The 24,029-nt window shown below is 40.9% G+C and overlaps 1 protein-coding gene across 2 annotated transcripts in view; it reads left to right on the top strand.

The window, feature by feature from the left end:
- LOC113067112 (N-acetyl-beta-glucosaminyl-glycoprotein 4-beta-N-acetylgalactosaminyltransferase 1) overlaps positions 1-24,029 on the top strand; it is a 154,054-nt gene that overhangs the window by 92,038 nt on the left and 37,987 nt on the right. For both annotated transcript variants that reach the window (XR_003279272.1, XM_026239383.1), the window contains exons 6-7: positions 67-167; positions 6,893-6,960. Coding sequence is in view for 1 of the 2 variants with exons in the window: in XM_026239383.1 (XP_026095168.1) it covers positions 67-167; positions 6,893-6,960 (169 nt within the window). In the remaining variant the exon portion in view is untranslated. The remainder of the gene's footprint in view (positions 1-66; positions 168-6,892; positions 6,961-24,029) is intronic.

Raw genomic sequence — 24,029 nt, forward strand, 5'->3', positions numbered from 1 at the left:
AAATGCTCTTTTGTACTAAAAGCCAAAAAAGGCTGAGAAAGTCACACTCTGCTCTCATTTGTCCAGGTGATTTTCAGTTTGCCGTTTCTTCGGACGATAACTCCGAGTTCTGGCTGAGTTCAGATGACAATCCTCTCAATGCCCGTCTGCTGGCGTACGTGGGAAAGGTAAAGGATTGAAGACTGGAAATCTCCAGTGTTTGTCCTTTTTTTAACAATGACTTTAACATATGTGCAGATGTGTGAATATGAAAAATGCATATATTGTTTCAAATAGTATTAATTATACTAATGAAATATATATTTATAATACTAAAATAAATATGAATGTACTTAATCATTAAGTATTTATTTTCTTGATATTTAATTACTGGAATAATTTGTATAACATTATAGCATATCAGCAGTGTTGGGGAAAGTTACTTTTAAAAGTAATGCATTATAATATTGCGTTTCTCCCTAAAAAAGTAACTAATTCTGTTAATTTAGTTACTTTTTATGGAAAGTAATGCGTTGTTACTTTTGCGTTACTTTTATCCTACACAGGAGAGTTTCAATACTCTTCAGCAATAAAAAAAAACAAAAAACAAAACAAAAAGCAATGCAGCACAATTGTTAGTTTATCTAAAGTCATTTTTGCTTATGTGTTCCTGTAGCTCAAGTGATAGAGCATTGTGTTAACAAGCGCAAGGTTGTGGGTTTGAATCCCGGGGAACACACGATAGGAGAAAATTGTTAGCCTGAATGCAATGTAAGTCGCTTTGGATAAAAGTGTCTGCTAAATGCATTAAATTTAATTTAAATTATTAGTATGGTTGAACTCGATCACCAAAGGTCAGCAGCAAAGACATTATTTAATAAATAGGATTAGAGATATTTGTGTTATGTAACATATTTAATTATTGCAAGTTTGCGTCGCATTCTGAGTTTGCATTTCACTGTTTAATTCACGAGTTCACCCTTACATCTAATCTGAAGGCAAATAGTAGGCATATTTTGGCGTGCTGTCCTGGGGGAGGGGTCCGGGCCCGGAGCATAGCCCGAACCTAAATAACTCCCCCTATCCCTAATTTGGGATAAATAGATTAGAAGTGAGGAGTTGGGGTGGAGGAGGGTTGCCGAAAAACTGTCTTGGGACAGTAGGTAGGAAGACTGGATATATATATATATATATATATATATATATATATATATATATATATATATATATATATATATATATATATATATACGCTTGCGTGCTATTTAAGATGATTAGCTAAACGAGATGCACCTGTGCCAAATTGGATGATTATCTGATCGTGTTTCTCCCGAACTTTGTTAATAAAACCACATTTCATTTTGATGAATACTAAAAATTTTTAGAGTGGGATGAATTAATGCACATTCACATTTAGTCTAATAATACAAATAATAAAATACATAAATAATAAATTTAATTAACTTAAGCTAACTTTTTTATTCAGTTTTAAACCTGTATTCAACACTTACATGAACACATCTTTCATTAGTCATTGAATAGCAGATTTCAGAGTCACTGTGGGCAGTGGCAGCTATTTCCTCAAACAGGGCCTTGCTGCTACTGCATGGTAGATTTCATTTAGATTTATTCCCCAGACGTCTCAGTACTTAGAAGTGTAGACGAAGTTGTACGATGTGAAGGAGCACTGGCTTTGTAAAACACAATTAGTGTCTCTGACAGAAGCCTGTGAGAGTGAACAGGGAAAGTGTGGTTTACTGGCGTATCGATTACGTCTGGCTCAAACGGGACTTGGCGCTCACGCACGCCAGCCGAGGACTCGATACCCTGTCACAGAGACGTGTGATCGATTGAAACGCCGAGGCTCAGAGGCGTCTCTTTGTCTAAGAAAAGAATCGCCGCTTATCCGGAATTCCAAATGACTCCTTGTGGAAGCGACAGTCCTTTTCCAGTCACCTGTAGATAGGGAAATCCATCCAAGCTGGAGAAACAGAGAAACACATTGCATCTGTGGGCGCAAATATAGACACTCAAAAGTTTCAAGATCGATCAGAAGGTTCATTTATCAAAGATACCTTTAAATTTTTGAGCCGACTGCTTGACAAATAGAAATTGAAGTGGGAACAAAAGAGCTGTGAGGGAGGAAAGACACAAAGAAGACAGAGCAAGATCTTGTTTCAGTATAATATGGTTGTGAATCCATTGCTCCTGTGTTTTTTCTGTGTGCCTCATTTCGCAGATAGACGCAATGAGTTTCTTCAATGTAATTCTGTGTTTGGGGAAAGTTCACGTGGCTCAAAAATAGACAGAATAGCATAAAAGAGAGAGGAGTAGTGGGGTTATGGCAACAGAGATACCGCAGATGTCTCTGGAAGATGAAAAATACAGGGTCAGGTTATCCACTGCACTTCCATTGTCCGGACAAATTGTGTTCCAGAGTAGTTCAAGGGATAGTTCACTCAAAAACCATTTACAGTATATTCTTTCATTCTTTTCATTCACGGTACAAAAAAAAATTGACCTTGTCCAAGATGATAAATGTCTTGAAATGAAATGATACAGAGGTGTTGACAATCTCCAGAAATTATAAAAATGGTACCACTGCCACTACCACTTTTTTCCTCTGAACAAAGAGAAGATGCATTTTTTGCATGTCGCAATGGCGAAACACAATAAGCAACGTTTGACTTTATTTTTGGAACAGACACATTGCATTTGTAGAGTCATAATGCATTGTGTCTGGTTAGGAAAGATGGTAAAACTACATCTTCACAAAATAGTTAATATAATGCACCATGGCAAGCAGTGTTGGGGGAAAGGACTTTTAAAAGCAATGCTTTACAATATTGTGTAACTCTACAAAAAAGTAGGTTACTTTTTATGGAGAGTAACGCATTATGTTACTTTTACATTACTTTTCGTCACCCAAAAGTTACATTTTAGGCAGCTGTAAAGGCCCTTTCGCACCAAAAGTGAAATGAATAAGTCTCAGGCTGAAAGAAGTGTCTCTTCCTCTGCACGTCACTCCTAATTTCTCTCAACACAGGGACAGGAGAGCTGTCAGTGTATAAATGGGAAAACAAAGTAACTCAAATATTTCATTGTAAATTTAAAAGTAAAGCATTACTTTACTAGTTACTTGAAAAAGTGATCTGATTACACAACTTGTGTTACTTGTAATGCTTTACCCCCAACAATGATGAAATCGTCTGTCTTGTGATTGATTGTTGCTTGATGTGTTTGAAAAAGATGCGTTCATTGCGAATCTGGTTTGGTCATGTCTTAGCGAGGAAAATGAAAGTAAAAATGAATAATTTCCTAAGAAAACATTTAAAAAACATTCAAAAAGTGATGAATATTGTATCAGTCACTGAATATGGATTTTGAGTCATTTTAAAATGCAAAAATAATGTCCTAACCCTTTCATTCCAAGTGCGAGACAGCAGTGCTCTTGTAAAAAGAGCTCCGCCCACATGCTCTTCTGATTGGCTGTTATTTGTGATTTATTTTAATGCATCTTGTAGCTATCGCATCTGGTTTGATCTGACAGATTGCTTGTTGTTAGAGTCGTATTACATCGTGTCTGAATAGGACATAGTGTAAAACTTTAGAAAATAAGTTAACGACAAAAGCAACATTAGCTAGTGACCAAATTTTCAAGTCCTGGTTATAACATCAACTATTAAGACAACGAACACCAGCATTCCTCTTCTTCTTTGTCTTTACACTAAAACTCAATGGAGTCCAACGATTCTTCAGAATATCTTCTCTTGTGTTCCGCAGAAGAAATATCATCACATAGGTTTAGACCGACATGAGGGAGAACATATGTTTCAGAATTTAGCAGGTTTTTATTTGGGTGAACTATCCCTTTAAGAGTTTTGCTTGGTGACAATAAAACAAGGTAAACAAAAATCCATAGACACACTGAAAGGATGACTCCTTCCTTATCTGGAGACTATGAGTGGGATCTTTTGACTCAGACCAGCAAGCAAACACATAAAAACACCCAGAATACCTGATTTTAAACTACAAAACAACGCCCTGTAGCCAAAAAATTACCATAAGCACCATTCACATTTATTCCCTTTAGCGGGTGGATGTTCAGTGGAGCTCATGCAATAAAATTAGTCATCTGTGTAAATAGAACTCTTCTATCTGTGAAACATTATGGGTATCCCTCCCACTGTTTTGAAGCAAAACGGTACTAGAGTGGAGAAACCATGTGCGTCCATCTTAATTCTAATGTCCTTATGTCTCCTTTGATGCATCTTTTCATTTGCAAAACAACATTTGTGATTAGATGTGTGCTTAATTGTATTGAATGTGCACTTATAGTTCTTAAGATCTTAAATTTCTTCTTTTTTTTAAGAATCTGTACTTAGTTCATTTTAATGAAAAAATAAGAGTGTACTTATAGAGTTCATTTCCTAACACACTTAAGTACAGTTTTAAAAAGAGCATACTGTGATAATGTCAAAATAAATGTTTTACTGTAAAGTCCATTTGTTATTCAGCATTACATTTAAAGGCAAGGTAGGTGATTTGGTTCAAAAAAAAATTATGCTGGTTTTAAGTCGGTTCACATTCCAGTAGCAATCACCAAATTAAGTGGTCTAAATGTATGTATATGTTTTTATATCATCTGTATTATATACAGGTAATCTGATAGCGTTTGCATTCAACCCTCCACCAACGCCGTCTCTCGCGGTCTTGTGTTTTGGAGGAGGCGTGGCTTTGGAGAGTAATTATGCACGGAGGGTGGGATCTTATGCATTCAGAGCTCTCTGAAATCGCCTACACTACCTTTTAATTTTAATATATTTGAAATGTACTAAATTTCAATGTCATCATTACAAATCTATTTAAATAAAGTACACTAATATTTCAAAATCAGTATCAGATGTTATCATGAAATTACAGATATACTTAAATCCTAATTAAGTCGGTCAAAGCAAGAAGCAAGAAGTTTCCACCCAATGCTTTCTCTCACATTTTCCTGTAGTCACCTTCAAGTGGAAATATACTGTAGCTTTCACCTCTGGAGGCAGGTGCACACACACACACACACACACACACACACACACACATCTTTGTCCTCTAATCGCCATGAGAGGCAAGTTGTGTTTGGCAGCGGAGGTGATTAGCATTGGCTGAGTCACATGCTTGTGTTGATCCTGATGGCCCCGCAAGGTGTGTAGTAAACGCTGCTTTTGGTGAAAAGAGGGGCAAGTGTGGGGAATCTGGAGCCCTGCAGTACTTTGTTGGTCAGTGTGTGTGTGTGTGTGTGTATGTGTGACGAATGAAATGCATCTTTGATGGCAGCAGAGATCGTGGGTGATCCAGGAGGTGTTATAATTCATTACATCAATGTGTGATATGAAGAGAAGCGTTGAGAGCAAGAGAGATGCCACACATGACAATTAAAGGGAGGCATCCTGAGATGGAGTGCAGCAGATTTCATTCTGGATCACTGCGCTCGCCCTGCGGGTCAAGAAAGGGAAGCTTTGGACTGTATATAGAGAAAAGATTTGACTGTCAGATGGGTTATTATTAAGGGTTATACGAGGGTAACACAAACCTTCTGAATGTTTTAAATGGGTCAATTTTTCCTTGATATTGAGATGAAAGGCTTCATTGTACTACAAAACTGAGATCATTTGATGCTTCCATCACAAGGCAATGCTAATTCAGATTGTAAATGTGGTGTGACTCCCCACAAAACGAATGATATTTATGAATTATTTAATAATTATATTAAGTATTTTTACCTTGAATTTTCTTCACATTTCCGGGGGTTCTCTGAAACTGAAGTCATCGTTGATAAACCTCTGTAGAGGTGAATAGAAAGTGCAACAAATAAACTTTTTGTGTTCTCATTTGCACCTGCTGCTCTGCATATGATGTGTTTCTAAAGGTTCCCATTGTTACTGACTAAAGTTTATTTTTATTTTATTTTTTTTAAGACAGGTTGGGACAGTTAACAAAACCTGTCCAGATAACAGATATGTTGCTCATGATTTAACATATCAAATTCATGTTCCTTAATTTGATGCGAAAAGGTTGTTTTACTCAAAAGTCTTTAAAGGCACAGCACTCATGCACATAACACACATATATTTATTTTACATTTTTTAAAGGAATAGTTCACCCCTAAAATTAAAAGATTTCATCACTTGTTCACCAGTGGATCCTCTGCAGTGAATGGGTGCCGTCAGAATGAGAGTCCAAACAGCTGATAAAACATCACAATAATCCTCAAGTAATCCACACCACTCCAGTCCATCATCTGTTTATAAGAAACAAATCATTCATTAAGGTTTTTTTGTACTTTAAACTGTCACTTCCGGACAAAATAAGTCCGTAATCCAAAATAATGCTTCCTCCAGTGGAAAAGTCCATCTCCTGTTGTCCTCTCACATCAAAATCCACTCACATCAGATCAGAACTGTTTTGGACTGTTTTCTCTTGTAATTGGTGCTTGATCATTGCAGATTTCTCTCCTGATTCAGACAAGACAACTTTTTTCAAAGGGAGAAAAAAATATTGAATAGAGGATATTTTAACTGGAAACAACAGTTGTAAGTCTTGATGATGGATTTGTTTCTCATAAACTCACAGCTTTTTACTTCACAATTAACTGATGGACTGGATTGGTGTGGATTATTGTGATGTTTTTATCAGATGTTTGGACTCTCATTCTGACGGCACCCATTCACTGCAGAGCATCCATTGGTGAGCAAGTGATGCTAAATTTCTCCAAATCTGTTCTCATACAAATTTTCATTTTGGGGTGAACTGTACCTTCAAGTCAATAAAGTCTCTTTTAGCAGGTAATTTTATGTAATGCTCAAGTTACAGCATTTAATGATCAAGGAATCCAACAGCAAATGTGGTTTGTTGTGTGTTTCAGCTGGGATCTGAATGGACCGCACCAGGAGAGTTTACCAAGTTCAGATCTCAGGCGTCCAAGTCTGTGCAGTAAGTATACACACAGTCACATCTTAGGGGGGTTTATTGCATTGTGGGAAATTGCTTTGCAAACTTTGGTTGTATTGTGCAAATTTATGTCATTAATACATAAATGTGTGTGTTGCGTATGTTTGTGTGCTTCACTTCCTGTTTCATTGTCCAATCAAGGGCCTCAATTCCTCCTTTGTAAACAAACCGCCCCCACACACGTCTATTGATGCAGTTATTTTCCCCCTGATGGTGTTGATTGGGTTGGTAATTGGAGGAAATTACTGGCGTTTATCTGATCGGCCTTTAATGATCTCCTTTCTCAGCTCAGTTCAAAGCGCTCCCATCATTTACACCCATACGACTGCTGTGATTTAAATATCCCATCGATGAAAGAGCAGTGTCACTTCAGAGATAGAAACACCTTTTCCGCTTCCAATAAGCAGTGTATGAATGGTCAATTAGCATATTGTTTTTCTAGTCTTTCCATAAAAAGCATGTTTCAGCCAGCAAACCATTTTAATTCAGCACTCTACACTAATTCTCCATTAATAATGGCTTCAAATGGATCTGCTGGAATTAGCAGTGGGTTTGTTTCCATATGTGTGGCTGTAAAGAGATACATAGCCTGGCCTTTATCTTGAGTGTATTTAATAATGCAGAATCTACTCTTGATATACTCTTGAGTCACTAAAGAGGATTGATTCTTCTGCATTATTCCTCCAGTGTACTGCGTGTAAGTGTTTCACCTGTTACTGGCCTTGACTTCAGGAATGACACTATGATCCCAGACCTGAATAGAAACCTTTCTGCACCTTCTGATGTTTTTTAATGACGAGCACTGAATGGAGATGTTTAGGAAAGTCTAGAGAGGGGCAAGAAAACACTAAACTGATTTAGAGATGATTAAAAGCAAATCTGCTAACATGAAAGCTTTTATTATAATAAACCTGCTGCTATTTTTTGTCATAAGAGCGGGGATTCTTTGTTCATCTCTTGTGATGTGTGCTATGAATTACAAGGCTTATTCACTACTGGTGGGTGCTAATAATGTCTTAATTACTTTATTTTAATCAAAGAGATCCATAATTAGCCTCAGATTAGATATCAAAGAACAACCCAGTTTATATGATGAATATCAGCCGGTATAATAATATTAACTACACTGATGTGTCCATATTTTCACTGCCATCCAAGAAGAATCACAACAATATCAAAGAAATACACTGAAGTTTCTCACGGTTTCATCTTCATTCAGAACTTCCTGGGAAACTACTTCTTTTACGATCCATTGATATAAAAATACATTCAAAACTTCATCCAAATTCTGGAAATGTTGTTCTGGGCTTGTTTTGCCCTTAAGTGCAGATGGCTCTTAATGAAGCTGCAAAGAAGTTGCTAGAAGATAACAGAACGAAACCTTCAATAGCTTGCCCTTGAATTCTGAATTTTAAAAGCTCTAAACCTAGTGAGTTGCCACGCTGTCTACTGCCTAGGCAGCCTATATCTAGAGGAACATTCTAATTGAAAAGTGACTGACTTAAAATATTTACATAAGGCGCAACTGAAATTGCTCCTCACCTTAGTCTAGACCTTCAATTAATTCCAGTAGAGTTTGTCGTGAGCATGTTGCTAAGCTAACTGTTGCGAAGAACCAGACACCGTTTGATCCATTTGCAGCTCTTTATTTGGGATAGTCAATCAGACGGGGTCAAACGACAGCTAACTGACCAATGGGGGTGAGGCAGAGACAGAGTCGGGTAATAAGGCAGAAAGTCGGGGCAGGCAGAGAACAATCAATAACGTGAAACAGTCCAGGGTCAAGAGAAGAAAACAAAACACGGGTAATAACGCTCAGAACTGACAGCCGGGGCAAATCAAGACTTTGCAATGAGTGTGTGTGTGTGTGTGTGTGTGAGTAACTTATATGAGTGTGGAAATGAGGTGCAGGTGTAAGTGTAATTAGTCCCAGGTATGAGGCCTTGTGGGAAATGGAGTTCATAGAAAAACTAATATTCGGGTGATGGTTCCCTCTGGTGGTGCAAGGGAGGCGGTACAGGAACCTCCTCTGTAACAGAGCCCCTCCCCTGCGAGCGGCTCCTGAAGCGAGGATGCAACTGACATCCTCTTCCTCGAGGTCGGGGCGCCGGCCTCTCTGGATTCGTCCGGTGAAACTCCTCAGTAAGTGTAGGGTCGAGAATATCCTCTGCATTAACCCAAGAACGCTCCTCCGCACCGAATCCCTCCCAGTGGACCAAGTACTGCAGCGTACCTCCACGGCGTCTGGAATCGAGCAACTCATGCACACGTTATGCCTCCTGGCCATCAATCTGGATAGGAGCAGGGACCTGGGGTGCAGCTCCTTCCTCCATCATTCCTCTCGGACCCCCAGCAGGTTTGAGTAGGGAAACATGGAAAGTACGGGAAACACGATAATTAGCGAGCAATTCCAAACGCAATGATATGGGGGAAATTTGTCTAATAATTTTGAATGGGCCAACATACCTGCGACTGAGTTTCTTGCAGGGTAATCTGAGGCGGAGATCTCTTGTGGAGAGCCAGACCCATTGACCAGGGGCATATGCTGGAGCATGGCGACGATGACGGTTAGCCTGTTGTTCCTGTTGTCTGACTGCATGGAGTAGATGGGTATGAGCCCGATCCCAGATGGCCTTGCTGTTCTGCAGCCATTCGGATACTGAGGGCAGTTCGGTGGGTTCACCTGTCCAGGGGAATAGCGGTGGTTGGTAACCCAGGATACATGTGGTCATACCTGTGGAAGGCTTGGTGAAGAAATTCTGGGCGTATTCTGCCCAGAACAAATACCGGCTCCACTCAGTTTGATTTTGTTGACAGTATGACCTTAGAAACCGGATAACCTCTTGATTGAGACGTTCTGTTTGTCCATTTGATTCCGGGTGATATCTGGATGTGAGGCTTACATTGTCATTGAGATGTTTGAAGAATGCTGTCCAGACTCTGGTGGTGAATTGTGGTCCTCGATCTGACACAATATCCTCAGGGAGACCATAGAACCTGAATACTTGATTGTAGGGTCTCGGGGACATAGATGAGGTTGGCTGGACATTCGGCTGGAGGTGGTTCTTGACTGTTAAATTGTTCCATTTCTGTCAGGATATCCCATTGCACTGGGGCTACAAGCAGACTCTCCGGGATGATATTCTCAGAAAGGCTGGTGTGAACCGATTTCTCCGTTTTAGGAGATAGAGCATCGGCTCTATCCCGTATTTTTGGATCCTGGGCGGTAGGTCACAGAGAAGTTAAATTGTGTAAATAACAGTGCCCTCCTGGGCTGACGTGGATTCAAGCGTTTTGGCTGAACAGAGATATTACAAGTTTTTGTGGTCGGTGAGTACAATGAAGGGGTGTGTGGATCCCTCTAACCAATGTCGCCACTCACACAAGGGCCGATTTCATAGCCAGAAGCTCACGATTGCCCACATTATAATTGCGTTCGGCATCAGACAATTTGCAAGAGAAGAATGTGCATGTGTACATCTTGGCCGGTTGTCCATGGCGTTGTGATAGAACTGCCCCTACCCCTGTGCTAGAAGCGTCGACCTCGACGATGAACTATTGTTCAGGATCTGGGTGTCGTAAGATGGGTGAATCTGATCTTTAGTTCTTCGAAAGTCTGACGTGATTCTGTGGACCAACTCAGACTGGTTGTATGACGTTTTGGGAAGTCGTGGCCTAATGGTTAGAGAGTCGGACTCCCAATCGAAAGTTTGTGAGTTTGAGTCCCGGGCCGGCAGGAATTGTGGGTGGGGGGAGTGCATGTACAGTTCTCTCTCCACCTTCAATACCACGACTTAGGTGCCCTTGAGCAAGGCATCGAACCCCCAACTGCTCCACGGGCGCCACAGCATAAATGGCTGCCCACTGCTCCGGGTGTGTGTTCACAGTGTGTGTGTGTGTTCACTGCTCTGTGTGTGTGCACTTCAGATGGGTTAAATGCAGAGCACAAATTCTGAATATGGGTCACCATACTTGGCTGAATGTCATGTCACTTTCACTTTCACTTTTTCACTTTCACTTTTGTCATGGTGGTTAAAGGTGAAGCAATAGTACTGAAGTTCCTGATAAAGCAGCGTTAAAAATTGACAAATCCTAAGAAATGTTGGAGCTCATTCAATGTTTGAGGTAAAGGCCATTCCAGAACTGCACTAACCTTCTTGTCGTCCATGGCGACTCCCTGCTGACTGATCACTTACCCCAGAAATGATATACTGGTCTAGTGGAATTCGCATTTCTCAGCTTTGGCATAGAGTTGATGCTGGATGAGACGATTTAACCCTGACCGGACTTGATGGACATGTTCCTCCATGGTGTTAGAGTAGATTAAGATGTCGTCGATGTATACTATTACCCATTTATTTAGCATGTCCCGGAAGACGTCATTCATGAAAGACTGGAAGACAGATTGAGCTGTTCTAACGCGGCCGGTACCAGTGGCAGTGGGTAACGAAATTTCACAGTGATATCATTCAGGCCACGATAGTCAATACAGGGCCGCAATCCCCCATCCTTTTAACAAAAAAGAACCCGGCTGAAGCTGTTGAAGATGATGGTCTGATGAAGCCCTTGGCTGATTCTTCCTCGATGTAGCGCTCCATTGCTTCAGATTCTGGTTGTGAGAGAGGGAAGATTCTTCCCTTAGGCGGTGTGGTACCGGGCATTAGGTCAATAGCGCAGTCTACAGAGCGGTGTTCAGGTAATTGAGATGCTTTTCTCTAGGTGAAGGCCTCGATTAAGTCTAAGAGTACTCAACTGGCACGTTTAGGCTGTTAACGTCCGGAACAGAAGTGTCAGAGATCTTGCTGTGGGTTCTTGAATCTTGGAAAAACAGCGAACTTGACAAGAGGGGTCCAACTGGATAATTTGATTCTCTCTCCAGGAGATGTGAGGGTTATGGGTGCGCAGCCAGGGTAGTCCAAGGATAATGGAGTGAGTGGATCAATTCATGACATAGAATCGGATGGTTTCTGTATGCAAATTTCCAATGAGGAGCGTGGCTTCCTCCATGATCTGGAGAATCCTCCCGTCCCTGAGGGGTCGTCCATCTAGCGCCTCCACTGCCAAGAGTGAGTTAAAGGGATTTAGGGTCAATTGGCACTGAGTAACAAACTCACTTGAAATGAAATTCCCAGCTGTCCCCGAATCTACGAGTGCTGAGGTCAGAAATACTTTGTTGTGATTAACTGAGCTGGTAGATTAAAGCAAGAGGAGGAGGGGGTGTTCTTGGTTTGTTGACTCACCGTTTGAGACCTTGTCGACGGAGACGTACAGGGCGGGAAGTCCTCATATGTCCCGGTTGACCGCAGTAAAGACAGAGGTGATTTTGCATACGATGTTCGCGTTCCTCAGGCGTGATGTGGGTCATTCCTAGTTGCATTGGTTCCTGATTCATGGCCGCTTCATGAGACATGTGGACTGGAGCTTGTGTTGGGTGTCGTGAGCGGATCAAATTGTCAATTCGGATGGTGAGATCAATGAATTAATTCCGATTCCTACCCTCATCACGGCAAGCCACTTCGGACTGTAACTCTGGTCTTAACCATTTTCAAAACCGCAGTTTCAGTGTGTCCTCGACCCAGGTGGTTTGAGCTGCAAGTGTGCGGAATGAGGGAGCATACTCTGCAGCCGAGCTCCTCCCTTGAGTAAGGGTTAATAGCTGCTCTCCAGCATCTCCTCTCTCCGTAGAATGTCCGAATACCTCCGGAACTGTTGAAGGAATGCATCGAATGAGGTGAAAGTGGAACCATCCGTTCTCCAGACTGCTGTTGCCCACTCAAACGACCTCCCAGTGAGCAGCGAACAAACGAATGCTATACGGCTGGATTCCGTTGGGTATGATAGCGGCTGTTGATTGACAAAAAGAGAGCACTGTAACAGGAAATCCCTACATTTAGTCAGAGTTCCGTCAAACCGTTCTGGGAAGGTGAGGCGGGGGCTGACCGGGGAAGTCATCACTGGCGAAGGGTTACTTGGCGCTGGCGGTTGGGCAGTCATGGCGCTGGTTTTCGAAATGACGGATACCTTGCAATGCTTGAACTAGCTCCTCCGTTAGAGTTGTCAGTCGGTTCAGCTGATGCTGTTGTGATGACAACCTGAATTGGGCGGTCAATTCGGTGGAGAGTTGTGCGAAGGCCGCTGGATCCCTAAACGGCGAAATCTTCTGTTGCGAAGAACCAGACGGAGTTTGATCCATTTGCAACTCTTTATTTGGTATAGTCAAACAGACGGGGTCAAACAACAGCAAACTGAGCAATGGGGGTGAGTCAGAGAAAGAGTCGGGCAATCAGGCAGAAAGTCGAGGCAGGCAGAGAACAATCAATAACGTAAAACAGTCCAGGGTCAAGAGAAGAAAACAAAACACGGGTAATAACGCTCAGAAGTGAGAGCCGGGGCAAATCAAGACTTTGCAATGAGTGTGTGTGTGTGTGTCTGAGTAGCTTATATGAGTGTGGAAATTAGGTGCAGGTGTAAGTGTAATTAGTCCCAGGTATGAGGCCTTGTGGGAAATGGAGTTCATAATAAAACTAATGTTCGGGCGATGGCTCCCTCTGGTGGTGCAATGGAGGCGGTACAGGTACCTCCTCTGTAACACTAACACTAGAGGTTTTAAAGGGTTAGTTCACCCAGAAATAAAAATTATTTACTAACGCTGTTGTTTTTCCAATGCCACATGCACTTGTCTGTTTCAGACTGTTTCAGAGTTCTTTATTGTCTGCTCCTGCTCATGCCTATCCATATAATAAATAAAACAAACAATTGGAACAACACATAATTTTTTATGGTTTGGACTAAAAATACAACTACAAATATTAAAATCCATCAACTATTAACCATTATGTTTTGGTACATATTCTATTAGGATTTAGTGGTTTTAACAATCCACAAATAAAAGGCGACAAATTACATGTAGAAACCCACAGGGACCATTAGAGTTCCATTAAAACCAATACAGTTCCCATTATAAACAGTGAAAACAATTCTGTGTTTCTATTGTTTTTTTCAGCAGGGGGGATACCGACCAAACCTTTTTTTAAAAGTTGCAAAAAGATCACAAATTGATCCCATGCAATGTGCTGCATATTATAATGTTCTGGGGGTTTATGATAACAAACAAACCAGAATTTAATTGGTCTTCTCTACACAACTGTGCATTCATGAGACTCCGTTAGCACCACAGTTCACTCTGAGTTGCTTGAAAAAGCACATTGAGTGCACCAAGATTAATGAAAACAACTAAATTCCATCTGTGTACTCTCTTCTCTGAGGTAAATATATCTGTTGTGCTCTACGCAAAAGGTTATCACATTCATCTGTCAGCTGACAACTGTAGTTTCAGTCTGGAGATATTCAACTCAGTGAAGAAAGTAGGCATTGTATTTCACGCTGTGTTTTTATTCATCTCGATTTCTTGTAACGTGTGTGCTTTCCAGGGAAAGTTGGAGTGAACAGCTTTGCTAAAAAAACAGGCAGTCTTGCGCAGAACCTAATGGCTAAGATCAGGATTTTTGGTAAATAATACACTTATTTTCAGTTTTTTAACCAAACCCTAATGTATTCTCCCAGAACATTTAAAAAAAAATGTAAAATCTCATTTTGTAGTCTGAAAAAGAAAGACGAGCATACAGCATTGGAACAACACAAGGGTGAGTAAAATGTCTACAGTAACTTTATCCCACGACGACTTTGCTAATTTGACATTAGCATGATGCTAATCTAACAACTGAATACTCACATCTATTGTTCTGCTTGCAAAGTACATGGCAAACTTGTCCTACAATTCTCATTGAGTTTGGCTTTAACCCTCTGAGGTCTAAGGATATTTTTGGGGCCTGGAGAAGTTTTGTCATGCCCTGACATAATATCACTGTAATCAGCACAAACTGGGCTATAATAATATTTGAGCAGCATGTATGTACATGATTGTGTTTTTTGTTTTGTTTTTTTTATTTAAAAAAAAATTATTCGTGGTTAGTGAAAAACTAAAAAAATTAAATCACTTGAATAAGGCAATAAAACACATACAGAACATTGGTTCCCTGGACTTTTGAGAACTGGAGCTTGTAGCCTAGATTTTCTTTCTAAGTTATGTGAAAATCATCTTGTTTACTTACAGAAAAATATATTTTGATTTAAATTTTTCGAAGAAACTTTTTGTTGGTAAAAGTCATATGCGTGTAGGCATCAACTATCATGAATATCATTGTGATTTACACCTGTGAAGACAAAGGCCTGCATAATGAGCCGCATATTGAGCTGCATAATGAGCTGCATAATGATCCTCTCAGTCAGGTTTGTGTGAGTTACAAGAAAGGATGTGAGGACAAAATAAATGTATATAATTTTATGTTTGTAGTTTATTTGGAATATATGTAATTATCCCACAACATAATTTAATATCCACTTGCGAGTACAGTTAAACAGTTTATTAGGAGCAATCAAAGCTGACTTTCAAACTGAATTTTTTGCATCATTACTAATCCTTTTAACAATCTGATTTGCTACAAAAAAATAAAAAAACTTTCTTGTTATTATTATTATTATTAATGTTTGAAAAGAGCTGAGAATGTTTTTTGTTTTTTTGGGGGGGGGGATAAATCGAAAGAACAGCATTGTTTGTTACATTTATTTGTTACATTTATTTTATATACATCAAGCTTTTGAATGGTATAGTAATATATATTGTTATTGAAACTTCATAATATTTCACTTGATTATACATTTAGTCAGGAATTATAGTTTGGAAAAATTTTAACTAGTAAAATGTTAACACGTTATGTGAAAACTAGTACAAGTATATCAATAAATAAAAAGAGACTTACTCATGTTTATGATCTCTGCTGAATAAAGCACTTCGTTCTTTTTTTTTCTGAGGAAATCCAAATCTCAAATCCTGAGGTAATCGACATTACATCTTTTTGGGGTGAATTATGTCTTATTCCTCTTATCGCGAAGCAAACAGTAAAATAAAAGAACTTGAAGAACAGTCTCGCTGCGTTGTCTTCTGTTGTATGGGCGTATTCAAGCCGCACGCTTCAGTGAAACATTAGAATCTGAATAGAGCGTTCAGCACGGGGGCGTGGTCGCATTAGAAGAAAATGAAGAGAGACGTGAAAAACGGACATCATATGATGTCATATGATCATTTCATATAGATTACTTTATCACAGTATATTTGTTTTTGGCAGCACTTATTTAGTTTAAAAGACATGTCAGGCTTTCTATAGATGATCTCATGTCTTTTCGTTGAGTATTCACTGAGTTACAATTCATTTTATTGACATGTTTGGAAATGAAGATCAGCGCAGACAAAGGCTGCAGACAGCACAACTTGTTTGTTATCTTTATTTTATAAATGAACAAAGCTTCGTTGTTATTATGTCTGTATACAAAAAAAAGTAGACCCTTTACAGATTTGATTGAAATATTGCTCTTATCTGTACGATCAAAACTGAAAGTTCTTTTCGGGGTTATCAGGAGAAAATGACTCAAAGCTTATACGCGTTAATCGACTCCAGAGGGTAAACATATTGTTAAACTACTAACCAGATGTTTATGATGCTTATGAAGTGCACTGTAAACTCATTCTACAATTGATTCTAATTGAGTTTGACATTAGCATGTTGCTAAGCTAACAATCATATACTCACATTGACAATATCGTTTTGCTTGCAAAGCTTGTCCTATGGTTGTCCTATGTCCAATGATTCCTGTTGAGTTTGGCTTTAGCATGCTGCTAACCAGGTTTGTTTGCAAAGTGCATGGTAAATGCGAACCACGACTGACTGCAATTAAGTTGACTTTAGCATTTTGCTATACTAACAACCAGGCGTTTTGTATGTGAAGTCCATGGTAAAATCAAACCATAATTGAATCCAGAGTTTCTTTTAGCATGCCGTTAAGCTAAGTACCAGATACTCACATTCACAATAGTGTTTTTATTGCAACATGCACAATAAACTCAAATCAAAATTAGATTCCAATACTTTCAATTAATTAATTTTTTTACCAAGCTAAGTGCAGGGCATTCTTGGATTGCATTTTCTGCAAATGCAATACTCCCTTAAAATGTAGGTATCTTAGAATCATGGATTAATAATTATACTCTTTAGACAATGTTGTCTTGTCTAGACATAAAATCTCAGTAGTTTTTGTAAAAGAGCTATTATTTTAAGAATACAATCTTGTCCTAAAGCACAGTGATCGAATCAAGCAACGGCAGTGAAAAAAGACAAGTGTGTAGGCATTGTTAAGACTTTTTGTAATGCCGTTTATCATGATTACCTTGATCATAAATCAATGCCATTATTGAGTTTGAAGAATAGAGAAAGAAAAGGGGAATGATGGGTATCGATCGGAGGTTGAGCACTTTGCTTTTTAAGCAGGATAGCTCATCCTGTAGAAGCAGACATGAGTCTTTTCCACTCTTACAAAGCATTGATTAGATAAAGTATCTTATCTAAGAGCTTTAGCCACAAGAAAAAGACAGACTTCTCCACTGGCACCCATTCAGAGTGTGCATGCCTGGTTATATTAAGTTGAGCTGAGTACCTGCTTTTATACTGAAGAACACTATCCCACTTGTGAATCAAGACATATTTACTGAAACATCTTTGTTTGCTGAGAAACATTTATTTACTTTAGCTATGATCCCACCACTACTTCTCTTATTACAACATGGAGCATTGTACATTGTACATTTGTTTGTGAGAGGCATTTAAGTGGAAACACAGCTTTGAACTGTTCATTAAAAGAATATCTTATAATGTCATTTGATTGTGAATCAGTTGTGCTGTATGCTTTTGAAACATAAAAAGATCACGCTCATAAGATTAATTTGTTTGTTGATCAGACTACTCTGTTTTTGCTGTATGTTTGTATGTTCATAGTCATGAAAATTAAGAAAACTCTTTGAATGAGAAGGTGTGTCCAAACCTTTGGTCTGTACTACATATCTGACTGACTAGAAAGAACCAGCTCATAAGAGATTGTTTTGTGAATCTGACTACTCTGGTAGGGTTATATGTTTTTGAAAACAAAAAAAAGAATAATTTTTAGATAGATAGATAGATAGATAGATAGATAGATAGATAGATAGATAGATAGATAGAAATTCAATATAAGTGCATGCCTATTTTGTTGAAATGATCTAAAAATATTCAATTACATTTAGAAATATTCTTAACATTTAGAGTTCAAGGGGCCCCAGTGTTGTAAAGTATGTGTAAAATAACAATTAAGAAAAGTGCTAGATTTCTACATTGTGGTAAAATAGATACACGCTTTAATAATACATGTCTTTTGAATATATCAGAGGAACAAGCTAAATATAAATATAAGTTTATGGTAAATTAAGAGGTCATTGTCTGAATGTTCCAACAGGGTTCAGGAAGATGAGCATCTTTTCATTTCTGGGAATACCTGGCAACCTCTTTTTTTCTGCATGCAGTATTTTCCTCCATGTTCTAATCTTCTTAGATCTCTCAAAGTACTTTTGTGGGGAAAGGTATACACTTGCATCAAATGGCTGACGAACATGCAATCTAAATCATGAAGTCTCTGATGGGCTTTCCATTAGATTAGTGCTGCTTATGTGATAGGATAATGATGCGATTGGAGGACAAATGGTGTGTGGGAAGACCAGGTGGCCTTAATGCCTGTGGAAAGGCAAAGACCAGAGGGAGGATATAGAGGTGGATTTCACTGGATGTGTCTCATCCTTTGATAACAGCAGGTCTGTTTCTGCCCTTTAACAGCAGAGAGATGGAGAGGCTGGAATATCTGAGGGGTTTTAGTGAGGCATCTGTCATTTCCACAAAAGCGCTGTGTCATTTGCACCTGGAAATCCTGCCACTTCAGTTTATGACTTGTAGTGATGGGTATAGATACAGATTTTCAGATTAAATTTGAATCTGTTTAATAAACTCTTAGTTAGATTCAGATTATTTAATTTGATGGATGCATTGTCATTAATTTACTGTATAGTTTGGTTATTTTTAAACTGTTCGTTTAAAGAACCGGCTCATAAGTATCATTCATGGATCAGCCTACACAGCTTACAATTCATTTCTTTAATTTATTAACTAAAAGGAACTGACACAGGAGAGTCATTTTTACATGAATCACACTTATTTGGCTATGCAGCATGTTTTTGACTAGCTCATTGTCAAAAACATGAGCATTATCATGCCTATTATTAACATATTGGCTGTTTATTATTACTTATAAAGCACATATTCTGCATGGCCATATACTACAACTCTAATCGTTCCCAACAAAGACCTTACTAACTAGTAATAAGCAGCAAGGTTGGAGTTTATTGAGGCAAAAGTCATAGTTAATGGTTTGTTAAAAGTGAAAATTGGACATTAAAATGAAATGTGACAGAGTCATTTAATAATGAATCAGGATTACATTGTATGATTCTTATTCACTGAAAACTGTTCCATAAGAGTCATTTTTAGTGAATCAGGACTACACTAGTCCCACTGTTTGTTTCCGATTTACTTAAAAGAGCATCTTGCTTACTTAACCCTTGTTCCCTGATGGAAGGAACGGACACATTATGTTGTGACGACATTATGGGGATTCACCTGGGAGCACCAATCATCTCTATTTTAAGAGAAAACACCAATAAAATTTGGCTAGTGGAATTTGCACACCTGAGCCAGTACCTGTGCATAAGGGTATAAATAGGTGACAGGTGGATCCACTCTTCAGGTTTAATGCTGAGGAGCCGAGAACTTGTCCCTGGCCTCGATCAGGGAGGGTTTTGAACATAACCGAGATGTTTTCTATCTGTCAGTCACTACGAGTTATGTTGTGATGACATTATGAGGCCCTGGAAAGCACCACAACCTGGACCCTGTCACAACCCCTTGACGTAGCCAATGTTGGCAAATGGCCACGTGACAGACAATGCTACGCAAAGGTCATAACCTTCCCACTGCCCCATTGCAAATTTGCTGGCCTTGGTACCCGCAAGGACCACAGGCGAGTACAAGCTGCTGTTCCTTTCACCACAGAAATTTCTTAACAGAGGGGATTTCGACCTTCAGTGAAAGACTCTTTCCCTCTTTTTGTATACAACTTAGGCAGAAATGATGGGCAAGCAAGCCTTCTGGAGAAGGGCGCTATGAAGGTCACACCCTACCTGTAGGGAGTTAATGTGTGGAAATTCTCATATGGACTTACCCAGGCCTGGGTAGGAGAGTAGGAATGGAACAACTGCCAGCGGAGACTGACAGAATACTCTGTCAAGGGGAAGACATGAGTTTACAGAGAGGGAAACCTTACCATGGAAGAATACACATATGGGATTGCCCACAGGCAACCAAACCATATAGACACCTTTCTCAGTACAAGGGCTGACCCTGGCAAGCTAACACTGCATTGGGATGTGTTGCGATGGCAGCCACATACATTTTCCGGGTAGATGGTGACAGCCTATGCTCCAACCTTTCTTGCAGGAAAGACAGCACTACTCCAATTTTGGGGTGTCTTTTTGGAAAAAAGAACACCTGTTTATGAACAGACCCGATTTCAGTGCATAATCTTGCCTTGTAGAGGGAGTTCTAACCTGAGTGATCATGTTAATCACCGCAGGTGACAGATCAGCTAGGTCTGCCACGTCCTGTCCAGAAGCCACACTTGGTAGTTTCAGAGGTATGGACACTTGTGCAAAATGGTGCTGAGCCCCTGAGAGAGGAGGTCCTGTCTCAGGGGGATGCACAAGGGAGGGGCTGTCGCAAGCAGCATGAGTTCCAGAAAGCAGGTACTGGTGGGCCAGAAAGGTGCAACCAATAAGACCTGCTCCTCGTCCTCCCTGACATTGCAAAGAGCCCGAGGCCAGCTGTGTGCCAGTGCATCCGTGCTGAGGAGGGAATAGTACAGCTGGCAGTGGGAGGACACGTAGGAAGCAAACAGGTCCAACGTGGCTTCCCTGAATCGACTCCAGATCAGGTGGATTATCTTGGGATAGAGTCGCCATTCTCCAGGGAACATGAACTGTCATGAAGGTGCGTTGGTTGCATGATTAAGCAGCCCCGGAATGTGGATGGTGCGCAGCAACTTAAGATGCGTCTGAGTCCAGAGGAGGAGATAGCGGGTGAGCTGTGACATGCAACGTGATCGTAGACCTCCCTGCCAGTTGATGTATGAAACTGCCGCAGTGTTGTCTGTTTAGTCCAAAATGTCTTGCAGCAGTGGCCTGAACTGTCGCAGAGCTAGTAGAACTGCCAGAAAATCAAGGCAGTTAATGTGCCAAAGCAGTTGAGGCCCTGACCAGAACCAGAAGCTGAATGCCCATTGCATGTAGTGCACCAGCCCGTACTGGAGGCATTCGTTGTGTCATCGACATGCCAAGTCACTTGTTCTAAGGGCACCCCGGCCCATAGAAAGGCAAGGTTCGCCCAGGGGCTGAATGATTGGCAACACATTGGCGTGAAAGTCACGTGAACTTTAACGTGGCACCATGCCCACCTCGGTAACCAGTAACCAGTGCTGAAGTGGTCTCATATGCAGCAATCCGAGTGGCATGATTGATATGCAGCAATCCGAGTGGCATGATTGCTGATGCCATATGTCCCAGGAGCCTCTGAAAGTGTTTCAGTGGTACCACTGTCCTGACTCTAAGGGAACTCATGCAGTTCAGCACAGACTGGGCATGCTCACTGGCGAGACGCACAACCATACTCACCTAGTCTAACTCCATACTGGAAAAAGAAATTCTCTGCGCAAGGGAGAGCCTGGTCTTTTCACAGTTGACCCGAAGCCCCAACTGCCTGAATGCCAGAGCACTAGGTCCCTTTCCTGCCATGCCCGACCCTCAAACACAAACCGTAAGAATAACCTGCGTTGAGAGAGAATCGAGACAAGAACGTAAGCATCCTTCAGATCGACCGCTGCAAACCAATCCCGGGGCTGGATGCATCTGACGATGTGCTTCTGCATTAACATCTTAAACGGAAGGGCCCGATTCAAGATTCACATATATAGGATTGATCCAGGAGTCAAGCTGGAAAAGGCCAAAATGCATTGGGTTCTGACTGATCATCACAGAACTTCATGTGTCCCCGGAGACTGGCCAGAGCTGTGTGGAGAGGCAACGGATCTTCTGAACGCAGCTTCATGGCTGCTGGAAAAGTGGGGCATCGTGAGGGAGAGTGAGGAAGCAGCAAATCGCTCACTGTCAGCCCACAGGCCTGAGAACCCGAAGCAGGAAATTGATATTTCTTTGAATTTGTGTGTACTACTGGCTGTTGAGCCAGCGGTGGAATAGAAGCAAACAAAAACTGAAAAAAAAACAGCCCTTCTCTGGGGGAAGGAGCGGCACTGTCTCCGTCATCCCCTGAGAAAGAGCAGCTTCCAACATCTCGGGGTTGCCTGAAACATGGCCGCTTTATTGACTTTTTAGACGAATTAGCGGCTGGCTGGGATACAGGGGGCGCTGAACTCCTGTGAGAGGCTTGATGCAATGGCCTTGATGTTGTTTCAACACAGGGCGGAATTGCTCGGGAAGAGTGAGAGGTCCACAGAGACTGCACCAATGCAAAGGCTCTCACTGTAACCCTCAGATCGCCCAGAGCACTAACTGGTGGTTGCACGGGTAGTGACAGAGGTGAGGAGAGAGAGGCGCGATCGCAGTGCTGCCATGGTCATACGCTCATAGTGAATGCATTAACAATCCACAAACGTAGCTTCAGCATGCTAAATGCCCAGACACTGAAGACAACGATCATGGCTGTCGACAGAGGATAGGAAACAACTGCAGGACACAGCCGGAACAGCGTCTTTAAAAAGATGCAAGCTGACCTTGATTTGCTCTTTTAGTTGAAGTGCCCAGGGGAATTGCTGCAGACACCGCTGTTCGCACTCTGATGCCAACCAGAACAGCTTCCAGACAGATGATTAATGGCTTTGTGGAGATCAACACATTCATCCACTCAGCTCTGAAGAAAAAGAGTGGATGCAACTGTAGTCTATTTATACCTGTATGCACAGCGAGTGGCTTGGGTATGCAAAATCCACTTGCCAAATTTAATTGAGAGTGTCCCTCATATTGACCAGACACAGACACTTTTGGCACTCCTGGACCACCATAGTGGCCATCGCACAGTCCAGAGACTGCACAGTTACCTTCGCCGCTCGTAGCGTGAGGTTAGTACCACCATTGTGCAGGTCCTTCAGTGCCTTGGCCTGGTGCACCTGCAGTAGCGCCGTAGCATGTAAGGTGTAGGCAGCTATTCCACATATAAGCATTGCCGGACTACCGCTGGAAGTGGTTCTCATCTGTTGGCCTCCAGAACGAGCCCCAGATTGCGGCAACGGGACTCTGCCTCCCTGAAGGTAGCGGAGCCTGGTAGGCAGCTCCGAGATGGTCATCTTCCCGCAAATGGGAAGATGACTCATCAGCGAAGGCCACCTAGGCGTGCTTGATCCAGACACGTGAGGCAGAGATCGTGATTATCACCCATTGCCAGGTAACGACCGCATCCAGAAATACATGGGTGAAACAGCATAAGAACGATCCGCAGCCTGAAGTACGCAATCCACTCGACACAAGAAAAACAACTGCTGAAGTGCTGTACCGCCAACACCCAAAGCTTTCAAGAGAGCGTGAAACTTGTAGCTCATTGAAGACACTTGGATTGAGCAGAGCGATGTTATCACTTGGCTCCAAAGCGAAAAGCTGGTATGCATTGCACCTGCTGCCTTATTATACTCATGCTCAATAATTGCATGCCAATGTGCATTGGCTCGTTTAGTTTACACTCAAAATAGATTGGTCTATTGAAGTGAAATGCCAATTCATCAGTCACCGACGTGACATCGTGAGAGACCGACTGAAAGGGAACTGATAGATTTTCTGAGCACTAATGTCTTATGGATAATAAAACAGACAAAAAAAACATAGATTTAAATTGAAAGGGATCTGAGCCACATCTAGAGTCCAGAACATCAAAGAGACCCTAAACTTTCACAGTGAGGCTCAAAAGTTTGGGCACCCCTTGCAGAATCTGTGAAAATGTTAATCATTTTCAAAAAAGAATAAG

The sequence above is a fragment of the Carassius auratus genome, chromosome 50, assembly GCF_003368295.1.
Source record: "Carassius auratus strain Wakin chromosome 50, ASM336829v1, whole genome shotgun sequence".
Classification (NCBI taxonomy): Eukaryota; Metazoa; Chordata; class Actinopteri; order Cypriniformes; family Cyprinidae; genus Carassius; species Carassius auratus.